The sequence below is a fragment of the Lottia gigantea genome, assembly GCF_000327385.1.
Source record: "Lottia gigantea unplaced genomic scaffold LOTGIsca_13, whole genome shotgun sequence".
Lineage (NCBI taxonomy): Eukaryota > Metazoa > Mollusca > Gastropoda > Lottiidae > Lottia > Lottia gigantea.
Window position 1 is genome coordinate 3,421,973 of NW_008707425.1, and position 17,352 is coordinate 3,439,324.

At 31.6% G+C, this 17,352-nt stretch overlaps 1 protein-coding gene across 1 annotated transcript; it reads right to left on the reverse strand.

The window, feature by feature from the left end:
* Positions 1 to 293: 293 nt before the first annotated feature.
* Positions 294 to 17,316, reverse strand: LOTGIDRAFT_111562 (hypothetical protein; the record flags this gene model as incomplete). Its single annotated transcript, XM_009049059.1, has 17 exons — positions 294 to 482; positions 1,002 to 1,163; positions 1,752 to 1,871; positions 2,317 to 2,424; positions 2,747 to 2,872; positions 3,351 to 3,452; positions 4,280 to 4,518; positions 5,982 to 6,115; positions 8,012 to 8,115; positions 8,375 to 8,526; positions 8,925 to 9,007; positions 9,848 to 10,092; positions 11,601 to 11,734; positions 13,422 to 13,521; positions 14,375 to 14,497; positions 15,242 to 15,449; positions 17,210 to 17,316. The coding sequence occupies 17 exons, from the start codon at positions 17,314 to 17,316 to the stop codon at positions 294 to 296; spliced, it is 2,436 nt and encodes an 811-aa protein (XP_009047307.1).
* Between the last annotated feature and the right edge of the window lie 36 nt (positions 17,317 to 17,352).

The following is a 17,352-nucleotide window of genomic DNA, read 5'->3' on the forward strand; positions in this document are numbered from 1 at the left end:
AGAGGGCTTTAAAATTATTTTCTAATGCTTTACAATATGTGCTGAAATTTGTCAAGAAGTACATATGATGCATAATTTGTTCAGCTATTATATAACAATTAGGCATGAAGATTGTATTGTTATCAATTATTTGGTCCCTCGCCATTAATGTCACTGCACAATTTTCAGCTGGGCTAGCAACAATGTTAGAGAATGAACGGGAACATCAAATATGTTGATGTATCATATATAATGATGCCAGTCTATATAGCCCATAAAAATTATAATAATTTACTATATATAAACATGTATCATTAATCAACTTCCATATCGGGTGTGGCATTAGGATTTGGAGGTTTGGTAGAGTCATTGGCTTCTGATGTTCCTTTATCACCAGCTCCATTTTTCGCATCATCTTTTTTCTCTTCCTTTTTCTCCTCTTTTGGAGGTTCTACTTTTGGTTTTGGTTTATTTACAATAGATTTACATACTGCATCCAGAGCCTGAAACAACAAAACACAGTGAGACAACATACACAAGATACTTTCCCTCAAAAGATAGCAGAACAGGGTCAGACAAGGCAATGAATATTAGGGTCAGACAAAGCAATGAATACCAGGGTCAGACAAAGCAATGAATGTCAGGGTCTGACAAGGAAATGAATACCAGGGTCAGACAAGGAAATGAATACCAGGGTCAGACAAGGAAATAACTACCAGGGTCAGAAAAAGGAAATAAATACTATACCAGGGTCAGACAAGGAAATGAATACTAGGGTCAGGCAAGGAAATAAATACTATACCAGGGTCAGACAAGGAAATGAATACTATACCAGGGTCAGACAAGGAAATGAATACTATACCAGGGTCAGACAAGGAAATGAATACTGGGGTCAGACAAGGAAATAAATACTATACCAGCGTCAGAAAAGGAAATGAATACTATACCAGGGTCAGACAAGGCAAGACAGAAGCAAAAAGAACATTTGAACAAAGAATTCAAGAATATCAAAACAACTATACCTTTCTTTGTTCATTGATTTCATGAGATGAGATGGGTGGATCTTGATGTAATGGAGTTTGTTTCTGTAAATTGAGATGTTTTTCATACCAGTCCATTTTATCTCTAGCACATTTATCAACTTTATCTACATCAGCTTTATCAATATGGTCATACTTCTCATCCTGTTAACAAGTAGTATATTACAAATAATTCAAAAAATATGTCTATATATGTATAAAAAAGGTGCATTTCTATTTAAAAAAAAAAAAGAAAATGAAGTTTCTGACGTTTGAATGTGCATTAGAGACTCCATTCTGAGTCTAACTCTCTTAATTCCAGAAAAACTTAACATTATCATAACTCTGGTCTGGAATTACTACTGCCTTAATGTTTTTCTTGCTTATTCAAATTTTATTCTGATTTTTTTAATGTTAATTGGAATATCAGTTTTAAAACTTCTTAGATTGACTTGTATTTGACATCTATGAGAAAATATTGTGAAATTCGAAGTTTTAGAACTCAACATTCAGCCATATGTGAGAAATTTTCGCTCGAAATTTCTGGGTAGGAAATGATATTCTAAAATGATAATTAATTTATTGAAGAAAGATGTTGGACAAAATGTGTCTCCAAAAATCATATTATGCTAAAAAGCTAAATGGAAATGGCCTGACAATTTAACCACCCAAGTATCTATTTGAATGCTTGTCATTATATTTTTCTGTCAAGTAATTTTAAAAGAACAAACAACAAAGTCTGGTTGTACTTACCTTCTTGGCCCATTCATCTAGGAATTTTCTATACTGTAGAATACTCTTGCCTAATTCATCAAATACTGCTGGTCTTACTTGGGCTTCTTGATATCTTGTTTTAATAGGATCACCTTTATTCTATAAAGAGAGAAATAGAATAGTTTTGGTGGGGTTGATTTAGGGTTATTTTCAGGTTTTGTCTAGCTAAGTTTGCTAGACAGCTTCATCTAATTAATATGCCAACTTCATATACCATTAAATAAATGTGAATCAAATAGCAGAACAATACCTATTAACTTTATTCTTAAAAGGGACATGTTCACCATTCGTTAGACCAATTGTACCTTAGTCTCAGAAGCTGGCTAAGCTTATCAGCGATAGTGTTCACAGCGACTTTATAAAGACATATAAAGAAATAGAAATGGAAATTTTTGGTTTGAAGTAAATTTGAAGGGATTATGCAATTTTCATGCAGTTCTATTACTTCTGTACACTACTTACATATATTCAAGACAAAAATTAACTCCAGAAAATGGCAAACAATGACCTTTGACATCTATAACATAAAGACAACACAACAAACCTTGATTTCTTTCAATTTATCAACATAGGCTTCTTTATTCACATCTTCTCCATCTTCATATAACCAGTTCTCTGTATCTTCTAAATTCAGTGTTAATGCATTTCGATCCTAAATACAAAATAGTCATAAAAATATACCACTCTACTAACTTGTACAGTACTAATATCCCTAACTGAAGTTTCGCATGCCATGTGATGTGAATTCAAACCACAAAAGCTATTGAACTAGTGGGACCTCATCATTATTAATCAGTGTAAAAAGATAAAATCATCACATCAAATTAGAATTATTAGCTACATGGACTATATGGAAAGGGGTTCTGACTTTACAAACCCAGTAGAAAAGTTTTCTTTTTCGATGAGGGGTGCTGATCTGTTAGAGTTTACATTCAAGAATTAGACTACAGAGAGTCGAGACAATGTCTACTTACATCTTCTGTAGCATATTGTTCATAAATTCCACCTAATTTATCTCTCATATCATAAACATATTCTTCTACAGCATTCTTAGCATCTAATCTTTCTTTCTCTAGCTTGTCTTGATTATTAAACTTTAACTAAAATACACAGACACATTTAAATACATCACTACTACTACAGACTGGGTTTCAATTGCACATTAAAATTTTGGTTTGCAATGTATGTAGGTAGTTTCTCTCAGTCTTGACTTTCCAGGTGTTGGATGGGGAGATTGATTTGAATAAGGCATGAAGTTCTGGCCATGTATTCTCGAAATGATCTTAGCACTAAGATGTCCTAGAATCAATGTCAGAAGATAAAAACCTAAGACATCCTAGCGCCAAGAATACGTGACCTGGCTCCTTTAATTTAAGTGTTCATTGACACCCCTTTTGCTAAAGGAGGAACTATTTCATGAAATTAATGAAAATGAAAAATCAAAAAGGAACACCTCTGATTATTGGTTGAGACATCTTGAAAACTGGATCTTTGGAAAATAAAAAAACCTAAATATCAATGATCCAAACAGCAGAATGAATCTTGATAGAAATAGCCATATTATATAATGATAAATACCTCAGAATCAGTATGTGCTGTAAGTTGGTGTTTGGGTAGTTGTAAAAAGCTAGATTCTATTGGTAAATCTATACTACGTGTTGTCTTCTTAGCTTTCTTTACCTTCTTCTCTTCTTCCTGTCAATACACACAATAACAATAAATAGTCTGTTCTTCATGTGTTTACTGACTGTCAAGTCCACATTCAGGCATGTCTGACTGACATTTAGTGCCGTAGAATGTAACAGAAGTCAAACAAATATCAACTAGAGAAATAAAAATTCTATATGTGAAATCCAAAGGAAAGAATGTACACATGACAAATGTTGTCAAAAATTCAGACAGTACCAATGAATAATGACACATGTGATCAGAGCCAGAATCTCATCTTTAGAAGTTGATCTACTTCTAACATTAATAATAATAATAATAATATTGATTAATAAAACATCATTAATATTAATTAAAGAAAACCTTTAATAATAAAAATAGTTTTTATCTTATTAACATATTATCAATGTTTCTCAGAGAATGGATTAAAGCTTTCATCATTTCACACTTTTAGTGCAAGGAAGTTTATTGTTGGCTGCAGTACTACTTTTTTTTTTTTTTTTAAGAATACCTCCACCTCTAACCATTTCTATCTTTTAACTCATTTGTAATTTTTTAGTTTTAGGTCTCAAACTGCATGTTAACTGATAAGATTAATATCTCAAATGTTTATACTTTTCCTTCAGATCCATTCACATTAGTTGAGTCATTTTCTTTAGCCTTGGCATCAACATCATTGGGAGCTTCAGTTTGCATTGGTACCTACAATTGAACGGACACATATAAGTACTGTATTACTGTTTTCACTCCCATGTTACCTTATAACTATTGTAATAAATACATGATTAGCTATACCATTAAAGAATCCAATTTTGAATTTCTAGCTCTACTAAACATACCTCCGATTCAGGAGAGTCATCAGATTTCATGGTCTCTCCACTGCTAGATTCTTCTGCTTTCTTTTCTTCATCATCAACATCCATGGACTCTTGATCTTTGTCCTCATCTTGATCTAGTTTCTCATACATACTGGCAGACGGTATTACAAATATACCTTGATTGTTGATTCTTACTTTCAATTTTACTTTATTACTATCACCATTAGCATGGGGTACAATATTGTTAATCTTAAAAGATGCTGAAAAAAAGAGGATACATTTCTTATTTACGCATTAAGGACTTTTGGAAATGGCATAGCAAATATTACTTTATATTACGTTTTTCAAAATGTATTCCTGATAGAGTTGAGGAGTAGCAATGCCAAGCAGTGTGCAATGAGGGAAAAATTAGAAAACGGCCTGAATAAAACTGATTCCCAAAGATCAAAATGAAGTAATTGTCCCAAATTTAAGAACAGGAGTATCTGTGACCAAATATTTGCCAGCCAAGATTTGACTTTTACATTGTAAGCATATCTACATGCATATACCAAGTTCTATCCAAATTTGGAAAAACATTGTACAATGTGTTTACAAGTGAAAAGGCTCATTGGGTTAGATTCCTTCACCAAGATTTGAAATAAACTAGTGGTATATAGTAGCTTACCTATAAGATCTGATGGATAGGGTACTCAGTATATAATAGCTTACCTATAAGATCTGATGGATAGGGTATTAAGTATATAATAGCTTACCTATAAGATCTGATGGATAGGGTACTAAGTATATAATAGCTTACCTATAAGATCTGATGGATAGGGTACTCAGTATATAATAGCTTACCTATAAGATCTGATGGATAGGGTACTAAGTATATAATAGCTTACCTATAAGATCTGATGGATAGGGTACTCAGTATATAATAGCTTACCTATAAGATCTGATGGATAGGGTACTAAGTATATAATAGCTTACCTATAAGATCTGATGGATAGGGTACTCAGTATATAATAGCTTACCTATAAGATCTGATGGATAGGGTACTAAGTATATAATAGCTTACCTATAAGATCTGATGGATAGGGTACTCAGTATATAATAGCTTACCTATAAGATCTGATGGATAGGGTACTAAGTATATAATAGCTTACCTATAAGATCTGATGGATAGGGTACTAAGTATATAATAGCTTACCTATAAGATCTGATGGATAGGGTACTAAGTATATAATAGCTAACCTATAAGATCTGATGGATAGGGTACTAAGTATATAATAGCTTACCTATAAGATCTGATGGATAGGGTACTCAGTATATAATAGCTTACCTATAAGATCTGATGGATAGGGTACTAAGTATATAATAGCTTACCTATAAGATCTGATGGATAGGGTACTCAGTATATAATAACTTACCTATAAGATCTGATGGATAGGGTACTAAGTATATAATAGCTTACCTATAAGATCTGATGGATAGGGTACTAAGTATATAATAGCTTACCTATAAGATCTGATGGATAGGGTACTAAGTATATAATAGCTTACCTATAAGATCTGATGGATAGGGTACTAAGTATATAATAGCTTACCTATAAGATCTGATGGATAGGGTACTCAGTATATAATAGCTTACCTATAAGATCTGATGGATAGGGTACTAAGTATATAATAGCTTACCTATAAGATCTGATGGATAGGGTATTAAATATATAATAGCTTACCTATAAGATCTGATGGATAGGGTACCTCTTTAGGATATGTATATCTAGCAGTTAATTCAAATGGTTCTTTACGATAAAATGTTAACATCTTAGAGAATGGTATGGGATGAAATTTAGAGAACACTTCTAAGGAACTAAAATAAATTCAAACAAACAAAATTATAAACTAAAATATCATTTGATAAGACAGTATAATAAACAGGTCTGTTTTGATAACTTGACTTTATAAGAATGTAGATTCAACATTTTTTCTAAATAACCCAAAAAGAAACAGACAACTATTTCTTTGATATAAAATTCCAAGGGATACTGTCCTGTAAGTATTTGCTTTGACAGCTGATGGTACACAGCAACAACTTTTTGTATGAATGTAATATGATGGATGATCTGGTAAATTATTATCAGTGATCAGAGCCAGAATCTCATCTTTAGAAGTTGATCTACTTCTAACATCAATAATAATAATATTGACTAGAGCCACTCGTGGCACAGAGTGGGACTTTGCAAATGTAGCAAATTGCAAAAGACCCCGAAAAAATCATCCTTCCACGATAATTAGCTCAAGCGCAAGAACGGTCTAAAGTTGGGAAATTTTCATTTTTTATAGGACAGCAAATATAAAAGTATAAATAGAAAGCCAATGGCAATGACGTTTGATCCTACAAAGGTCAAGGTCAAAAATTGAAAATTTTGAATTTCCAAAACCTGTTCCTTTTTTTGAACTAAGAAGCGGAAACAACCGAAATTCTAAGACAAAGTGGCTCACAATATGAGGTAATTGTATGCAAAGTTCCATTTTGAACAAATGTATACTTTGCGAGTTATGCCCCTGGCCAAAAATGTCAATAATGAGTAATTTAACCCGGATGTGCCACGCCCACTTCAATTTTTTTTGCATAGGTTAATTGATATTCAGAATGTTACGTTATGTTCGAAATGACAAGCTCCTACATAATACAGGTCAAAAGATATAGGTCAACAAATGTCAACAAAGGTCAAAATCGAAAATATCCAAATGTTAAAACACTTCTTTTTTTTTTCGTTTCGTAATTTTTTAAGTGCTATCAGGTCAGAAATTACAGGTAGATTGTAAAAATGAAAACCCGAAGAAAATCGATGCAAAAATACGCCTTCTAGAGCCGATTTTCGACTTTTTGCACATGTGGAACTGTGGCACTTCCAGTTTTGCAAAAATGTTCCAATTTATATTTATGCACATCGTCACCTATATAGAAGGTCTATGAAATTTGAAACGTTGCTGCAACTACTGCAGTCTAAGCACAGGAAGGTGTGGACGAAACGAAAAAAAAAAGAAGGGACATTTCGATAACAAACTGGGACTTTGCTAAAAGCAAAGTCCCACAATTAATAAAACATCATTAATATTAATTAAAGGAAACCTTTAATAATAAAAATAGTTTTTATCTTATTAACATATTATTAATGTTTCTCATAGAATGGATTAAAGCTTTCATCATTTCACTTCACTTGAGTCTGGATCAGTGGGTGCAACTGGGCTCCGTGTGAAATGTGCCAGCTTTTTCTAACACATATTAAAAGTTAATATGAAGTCCTTTAGTGAAATAAAGGAAGAATAAATAAGACACAATTTCTTCAGAATTACAGACAGTACTTTTGAACAACAACAACACTTAAGAGATTTTGATCAGATTGATAGTGATCAGAGCCAGAATCTCATCTTTAGAAGTTGATCTACTTCTAACATTAATAATAATAATAATAATATTGATTAATAAAACATCATTAATATTAATGAAAGAAAACCTTTAATAATATAAATAGTTTTTATCTTATTAACATATTATTAATGTTTCTCAGAGAATGGATTAAAGCTTTCATCATTTCACACTTTTAGTGCACAAGCTATACATCGTATGTAAACATTACCAGATATCCAAGAACTACACCATCACTTTCAATTAAGTTGACTGATTAAAGTCACTAAACTGTAGCCAAATTTACATATAGACAAAAGACTTGAGAGAGAAAATAACAAAAACTTGACTTACTTTTCATCTTCTACAGAACCAGTATAATGTAATGTTATAGAATAGGGTTGACAGTCAGTGATATTAAAATCTCGAACACGGAAAGTAGGTGATAATATAGCACACTGAAATGACAACAATTTGTCTTGCTCAATATCATATCATATACCTAATTCTTATTTTTATGGCAAAGCATTCATGCATCTTCTAGATTGTCTATTCAGGAAAGAAGGACTTATTCAAATCCACTAACTCAAAATAAAATACTAGATAATTTCTTGCTCCAATTAACCAAACAAATGATGTCAAAATGTCACCACTCTAACCAACTGAGCAATACCATGCACAAAAACGGACATAAGTTTTTACTAAACTTTTACCTACCTGTAGAGCACAACCCCTTGATACAGCTTCATCTGAATTGAGAGTTGTACTGGGTTCCATATTGAATACTTTATTTACCAAGGCTTTCACACATGGTAAACGACTAGAACCACCAACAACTTCTACTGAATGTACATCACCTAACTTAACATCTGTAATATAATCAACATTTTTATTATCAAAAACTAGCTCATTTATAGGCCTGTTAATATTTCTGTGTCGACAATCAAATGAAATTTAGATCCTACTTTTCTGGACCATTGGGCTAGTGCAAAAGGGGCAATGCCATTCAGTGTTCAATGAGGGATTTTTGTCAGGACAGCCTCCTCTTCTTTAATGTACAACTGTCGAGGGATAAACTAAATGCTTTTTAAATATCTCTTGGATGAAAACTTCATAGATAAAACAGTATTTCTTACAACATATAACTGTTTTGTTACCACCAATGCAACCACTCAAAACGTTTTGATCTTTAAACCAAGAAAACCCTGTTATTATCTCAAATGATATACTACAATATCAGGACAGTGAATACTAAAGATGAACTTACTGGAATAATCTAGTATAGCTCTCATTGTATTCTCTACTCTTGTTAATAAACCTGCTTTACTTGCTAACTCTTCAAATGTAGTTCTACAATGAACAAATAACATGCTTTATATATTTATTCTTTTAACACAATAATATGTCACAACTATTTATTTTGAGAAGTTTGTATTTAACGTTTGATAGAATTTTGTAACAAGCAACACACCAACTCGTATCAAGTCTACTATAGCTTGTGTATCAGTTTTTATACTTGTAGAATCAAAGCTTGTCTGTTCCAAGGTAATTTTTTTTATTTCTAGAACGATTTAGGAGCTTGATTTACAATTTGTAATTTAATTCACTGTCTTGTAAGACAATCTCTTTACATTTAAACAATTATATTGTACTATTATCAAGTGAATTGATCCACTAGACTTAGGACTGGGCAATATACCAGTAAAGGAATTCGTATTGTTAATTATATTGCCTAACTGAAAAATACTGAAATATCGCCATATCTTGATATATGGTAATTATCATGATATATCATTATATTTTTGTTCAGATAAGATCATCTACACAATTTTAATAAGTAACTTAATATTTGAAACAGATGTTTTATGTTACATTTAAAATTTCTAGATCATAATTTTGTTTCAAAAACCAGTAAAAACTATAGCTACATATACCCAATTACCCATATTATCGTGATACATTAATGCTTGAACTAATATCACTGAGCCTTAACTGGACACATTCATTTGACTATATTTTGATGCAAATATATTCTCCATTATGTGCGACTAAAATGACATGAAGAATGCAATGAGGGAAATTTTGCCAGGACAGCGTCATTAAAGGGGCATGAGAGGCCACATGATAAACCATCATGTTTCAGATATGAGAAAATTTGGAACAGTGACTAATAACTAATAATCAACATACCTGTCCATACCAGAAGTGACATCTTTATCATCCATTAAACATTCTACATTCAGAGGAATTTTCTGAGTATTAGCGCTCATTAATTTCTTAAGTTTCTCACACTCTTGTAAAAGTCTAATATAAGCTTTAGGTCTACTCATTACATCTATCTTGTATTTAGTTTTAAATTCTTCAGAGAACTGGTGCAGTAAGAGTTGATCAAAATTTCTACCTCCTAAATCTGGATCATTACTTACAGCCAATACCTATAACATTAATTAGTATTCAATAGTAAATTGTTTTATATTCTTTAATTCTGGATATACTACTCCTTCCTATCCATAATAGTGTTTATTTTCTAATAGTAACGAGTGGTCGCCTTAAAAGCTAAATACTCCCAACAGGGTCCATACAGCAAAAAATTTCACTAACATACTAGTGCTGGCACAATATATCAGTGAATCGATGTATCACGATAGGACATACCATATCGCATGATATCTCAATATCAATACTTTATTGGTTTATGACATAACAATTTTTTTCACTGAAATTGTTAGAAACTTTTTATAAGGCAGTGGACTCTTAACCACTTCTATCAACTATATTATCAAATATCACAGTTATAAAGTTATAAATTAATATATATTGAAACTTTGAAGTTAAAATGATAAATCTTTATCCCATCACATTATATCACTATGTGTAGTGTATCGTGACCCTTGCATTGCAACATGTATCGTATACTGACACTACTATCGTGATACATATTGTATCGTGGGATGATTGATGATACACAGCACTAGACATAGCATCTCTAAATCATTTACCTCACAAATGTATTGTCCTGAACAATATGGTTATAACATATAGATCTCACCAATGCTATATATATATTAGAACTGTTTTATCAAAACAGTAGACATATTTTGATACTCAAGTTATGTTCATTGAAATTTGTGAAAATAAAACTTATTCAAGAAACATCAATATATACACACATCAAGTTTCATTGAAATATATCATGTCAACAACTGAAATGTTGCTATCTTGCCAAATAGAATAAATCTTCATGTTTCAAAAACATTAGGCAGAATTTTCAAATATTTCATTATAGTCTAAAAATGTCTCTTGGTGTATAAACAAATGCAATCTATACTATTAGCTTTTTCTATGACAAATTAACCTTAACTTCCATCTAAGTGATATTACAGACTAACAATGGTTCATAAAGAACAATATAGTGATCAGAGCCAGAATCTCATCTTTAGAAGTTGATCTACTTCTAACATTAATAATAATAATAATAATATTGATTAATAAAACATCAATATTAATGAAAGAAAACCTTTAATAATAAAAATAGTTTTTATCTTATTAACATATTATCAATGTTTCTCAGAGAATGGATTAAAGCTTTCATCATTTCACACTTTTAGTGCCAAGGCAGATCATTTCACTTTCCTCACAAGTTTTAGTTATTATTTTCATGTTTCATCAGAAAAATGATACCAGGAGATAACATACACTTATCAAGAGTACTTGAGACTATGGAGAAAAAAAGGGTTCAGAGCCAAGGTTATAGACTTTATTGGATTTATGAGCCTACTTGAATAGAGATTAATGGTGCCTGCCAGGCATTATGTCACAATGTACCAGGTAGTTATCTATGATATTGTTTGACAATTATATGACAGCAAGCCTTGACATAGGTGAATATTCTTCACATATATCTACATATTTAATATAACAATACATGTACTAGTCAACTTACCTTTAATTTACCTTTATGGAATGAACATATAGAAACTTGTAAAGCAGCATACCCCATATCAACAATAACTACATTACGACCTTTTTCATTTTCAGCTGGTAAATCTTGTTTATAAATACCATAAGCTAGGGAAGCTACAAAATAATGGTTCAAACAAATGATGATCAGTGAGGTTCTACTAGACTAAATAAGATTACTGAATAACAACTTTTTATACACCCACATTCTAATATGGACGTAAGTTTTTATAAGATTACTATAAAAATTGGTGTAGGTTAATATCTGGCCAAAAGGATGGGTAATTGTGTAAAAAGTCCCTTTTTGAACAAACATATCCTATGCGAGTTATGCCCCTGCCCCAAAATGTAAACAATTAGTAATTCAACTCGGATGTGCCACGCCCACCTCAACTTTTTTGTGAATTCATATTTAAAGTGTCTAGTTGTATTCCAAATATCAATGTTCTACATCAAATAGGTCATAAGATATACATACACCAAGCTCAAAGAGACAAAAATACTTTTTTTTTAAAAAACTCAAATTTGAAAAAAATCAAGATTTCTATTTTGCTTCACAAAAAAAGATTGTATATATCAATGTCAAGTGCATGAGAAGCACATTAGGAAACCAGAAAAATTAACCCTCTAGGTTAGAGAAGTCCAGCTATAAAACCGGAAGTACATGTTGGAGGTCAAATGTCAAAGTATCATATGATAGCCAAGGTTAATGACCTTTGACCCTACACATTCGTTTTTTGTGCAATCGATTGCGAAAACATACACATCAAATTTGAGCTATCAACAATTACACTGAGGCCCATTTTGAGTTTTACGAAAGCGTATTTTTTCAATATGGCAGCTGAAGTATCGCTTTTGGTCTGGATGTTTGTTTCTTTGTTTTTTTGTAATCGTATTTACTTAAGATCAGCATAAATTTCGTTGACCTTTTTCAATTAAAATGGAAGTTATTCGACCGGAAGTAGGTGGTACTTTCAATTGATTCCCCGTTTAAAACCGGAAGTGAAGTAAAATATTTGTAGTGTTGAAACGGTTAATCAGTTAACCGATTTCAGGTAGTATTTCACATCTAACCAGGTCTGATTTGAGATAATCGGTTAACCGTCAATTTTATAAGAAGTAAAAAGAGAGCAATTTTGACAGAAAATTCAAGCTTATTAATATTCATTGAGACAATAGTTTTATACCAGTGCGGAACCAGTACGTCTGAACTCTGACAGGCCTCCTCGTAATCTTACATTGAAGCAGACGCTTCAATGGTTTGTTTGGTATCTGTTGATTTGTACAGACAATTCGCAGGGAACTAACCAAAATCTTCCTGGGTATTCATTTACAGTTACTCTAGTTTAGTAAACGGTGAGTTACCTCCGCAAATGTAGTTTTTAACTCCTTTTATAATCATTAGTAATTAACCAGGTAACAAATGGTTATTGCAGATGATTACCCGGTTGTAAAATTCACTAACCATTTTAACACTAAATATTTGACAGTAACATGTTATTTACTTAATGATATCTCTTTGCATTTTAAATTTTAGATCAATCGATGCAAAAACAAAATGCAAAATTTGATCAAAAAAGTGCAAAATTTGCAAGTGCTATCAGATCAGAGATTACAGACACTAAAAATGAAAATCAACGTAAAAATGCACCTTCTAGAGCCGATTTTGAACTTTTTGCACATGTTGAACTGTGACACTTCCGGTTTCCGGTCCCACAATTATAAAGCAAAATAGACTTAAAATATAATCCAATGCACTGCACCTTTCTGAAGAATTTTTAAGAATTGAACATGCCACACCTACCTGCAGTAGTATCACTCAATAAACGGAGACAATTTAATCCTGCCATTTGACTAGCATCTAAAAATGCTCTCCTTTCTACATCAGTGCAATATGATGGTACCTAAAATTTCAGAAAACAATTGAATAAGTTAAAAATATTTGAAATAAATCATTAAAGATGGATTACCTAATTTCCATTTATGAAAATGAAAATTCTATACTTATATGAATAGAAAGTGTTCTAATGACTAGGAAAAATACCAGTTTGTCTCACAGGTCCATAATTAATTCATAATTAGCTAAATTAGAAGAGAATTGTCAGCAGAATTCCAATGAGTGACCGATCAGGAAAGATCAAAACGTCCTTTTTTGGTTTATCCAGACTGTACATACATAGACATTTATGATTTGTTAAAACTCTTAATTATATGAAATCAGAACATGATGATATAATTAAGAATACATGATAATTCATTCAAAACACCAATTCATAAAAAGTTTGATTAATTTGTCACTAAAATACAAGGAACCCATCTTTAAAGACATTTTCTGCTGCATCTTCACAATGGTCTAGGTATTACGAACTTTGTCTTATACCTTGACTACAATAGTCACTGTTCCTGTATCACGGAATACAGCGATTTGATTGGATTGTGCAGCCAATCAGAGTCAACAGAAAGACTGTTTATATGGCTTATTTTTTACAGACTTTCTGTCATGGGCTGATTGATTCACTAGCATACAATCTAATTAAATCACTGCCTTTACAACCTGCAGTGATACAAAAAAGTGGTTATTGTACTCAAGGTATATGACAACATTGTAAAACCTTGACCATTGTGAAGATGCTACAGCATAGAGTCTTGGTCCTATTTTTAATATTAACAATAGTTAACATTTTCAACAGTTGTAGCTTGCACTGTAATTTCCAACTTTCCTATATCTTAATTTTGAAGCTGTGGAAATTTACTTACTGATATAACAACATCAACTACTTTAGTTTTTAATGCAGCTTCAGCTGTTAATTTTAACTTAGTAAATAACATGGCTGTTATTTGTTCTGGACTGAACTGTTGATTTTCTCCTAAATAATCCACCTACAAATGTAACAGATTTTAATCAATATGTTTTATATTTAAGGGATTATAAAGAGGTTTATCTTAAACCTCTGGAAAACCGACAGCATCAATTTGGACCATTCTAATTTTCAGTCAGACGTCATGGTTCTTGCAATTCCACAGTTTTCGATGACGTCACTAATCACAAAATATGCTTGCATCACATTAGGCCCTTCTGAAGATTGGAATAGTGCAAACAGATGATATCAATGTCCCTATACACAGAACTTTTTTAGAAAACCTCTTTATAATTCCTTTAACAATTTCATAATTCTATAAAAAAAAAAAGGAATTGACAGATCAGATGCTTCATTTGTTGCAATGACTGAAGACTTCTGCTCTCCTTTTCTCAAAACCAATATTAAAAGGTTGATCTAACTATTTGTTCTATCCAGCTTGTAAAACAAATTTATGCAGTGAGCTTTTTTCTTAATGATGGGATTTAGAGCTGTGACTATAAGCTTAGTTCAAAAGAAAACTTCTAGCTTTTAAAGTGTCTTGATTTGCACATTAAACAGTCCCTCTAATGAAATCTATGCCACAGTTAACATTGCACATCAAAATATTTCATACATTGATCTTAAGGAAAATTTGAGGTCAAAATAATTTACATTTTCTGTTAATTCATTTCCTTGAAAACCAATCTACTGCATATATAACTTCTAATATTTATATTATTGTTCAATGGAGTGTGAAAGTAAATTATTTTACATACAACCATACCTTGATAAATATATTTCCATCTTTAGTATCATGAAAAATATCATTTTGTGAGAATTGAATCTTCATTTCCCTCTGAGCTCTAGAGTCATTATATTTTCTACCAACTAAACGTTTGATTCCAGCAACAGTATTTTTAAACTTCATCACAGCTTGTTGTTTAGCAGCAACTCCCATACATCTATTCTTCTCATTGAATGATATGTATGATCTACAAAATCAAATAATTTGAATAATATTCTTCAAAAAGAAAATTGCGGTAGCCTGTTAAATAAAATTCAAATTAGGGAAATAGGGGGCCTCAGAAAAAATTGTTTGTATCCCCACTTTCTGCCTCAAACTATGTGTCCGAATGCATTTCTTTTTTTCACAATATTTCTGGAGGAGAACCTACTCATACACTCAATGAAAGACTTTCACAATGTGCTTCCACATTTGGAATCTAAAGCCCAAGTTTTCCTGCCTCTATAAGTACCCCTAGTGGCATCAGCATCACCACTACCAATATACTGTCAATATTTAACAGTTCAATATAAAATTATAGTACAGTTATAGTTATTGGTTAATTTTTTAGACAAATGTATCCCTTTAAACAATTGTAAGATCATTATCTATCCAATGGGACTTGATCTTATTAATGTGCAGATTTCACTTCTCATTTTACAATATAAGATTTCATATTTTATAAGCTTAATAATGTTATATATATCTGTATACAGTGTACCGTACTAAATTTATTTTTGAATATTGCATAAATAAATAATTAGATCTCCACAAAAAGTTGTCGTTTTGACATTCATTGTTCAACTTTGACATCCAAACCAGGAAATGAAATTTTTTATGGCATGCTGGTATCACTTTTTTCAAGACTTTTCTCATAAATTATTACATAAGCTTAAATTGTTACATAAACTTAGTTTATAACATTTACTGTGTTAGAAGAAAAACTGAATGATAGACAGGTAGATGCTAAAACGAACAAAAATATGTCCACAAGATGTGGGTCTCTAAATTTCTACAATAACTATATTGATGTGCCAACAAAAAGAAACCTTAGTTTTATCTCTACATTATTATTTACTGAGCTAAAGATAGTAATAGATGATCTGGTAGATATTAGTAAAAACAGTCATCTGTTAATCTTGTTATACTGGTAATACATGTTTTTCGATAATTACTCTTGGGTTTAAGTCATTGACAATCAGGCCAGCACCCATATTACTTCTAAAAATCAGTTGACATGAATTCTGTTTTACATTATCACATGCATTATTCTTCCACAGTGGTGTGATTACTTTCAAACAGTCAGATGATGACCAAAGATATGAACTTAGAATCAGTATATTTGTGCAGAACTTTTCCCAATGTCCACTTAAAATTATGCCAAGAAAGAATTTTGTCATGAAAAATCAAGTGTAAAGGTTATATTGTCACCCAAGATATGAAACAATTTTTCGTATAATTTTTAGAAGGCAGACCAATTGCATCTATTTTTTTTATTATTTAAGTGTGCTGCAAAAATACCTGTAGAGTGTAGCCCACAGACTTTTGAGAGGATAGTGTCAAATATGTGGTTTACTTTAGGGTTAGGTAGGGATAGCCATATGTTTAACAAGGTCCTACTGAGCTACTGCATTCAAGTTCTTCTTTATGGTTATTTTCAGTTTCATTTTAGATTCTCAAAATGCTTTAAGTTAAGGCCTCCTCGACTGGCATGTTTACTATGCTTTTCAATTATAAATTTATTTGTGAATGGTTAATTTTCTGATGTGGATTATCATAATCAACTCATTATCCAAAATCTTATAACAGGATTTGCTACACACATTCCATAATAGAAAAGTTTTGTAGCAAGTTTAATGCAAATTCAAATAGCCTCAAATGAAAAGGTGGGGAACCACTGTAAGTATCTCAATCTATGCACAACTAGTGTAATAAATGAATAAAAAAAAGGTTTATTTATCTACTTACGGAGTTTGTCTGTCACTATATTCATTGGCAATGGTTTCAATACCACCAGCCCTAGCTACTGCAATGTAGCATGAATAGGTTCCAAAATCTATTCCAACAACAGACATTCTGTCGTCTTTTTATCTCTTTTAATAGTTCCAGTT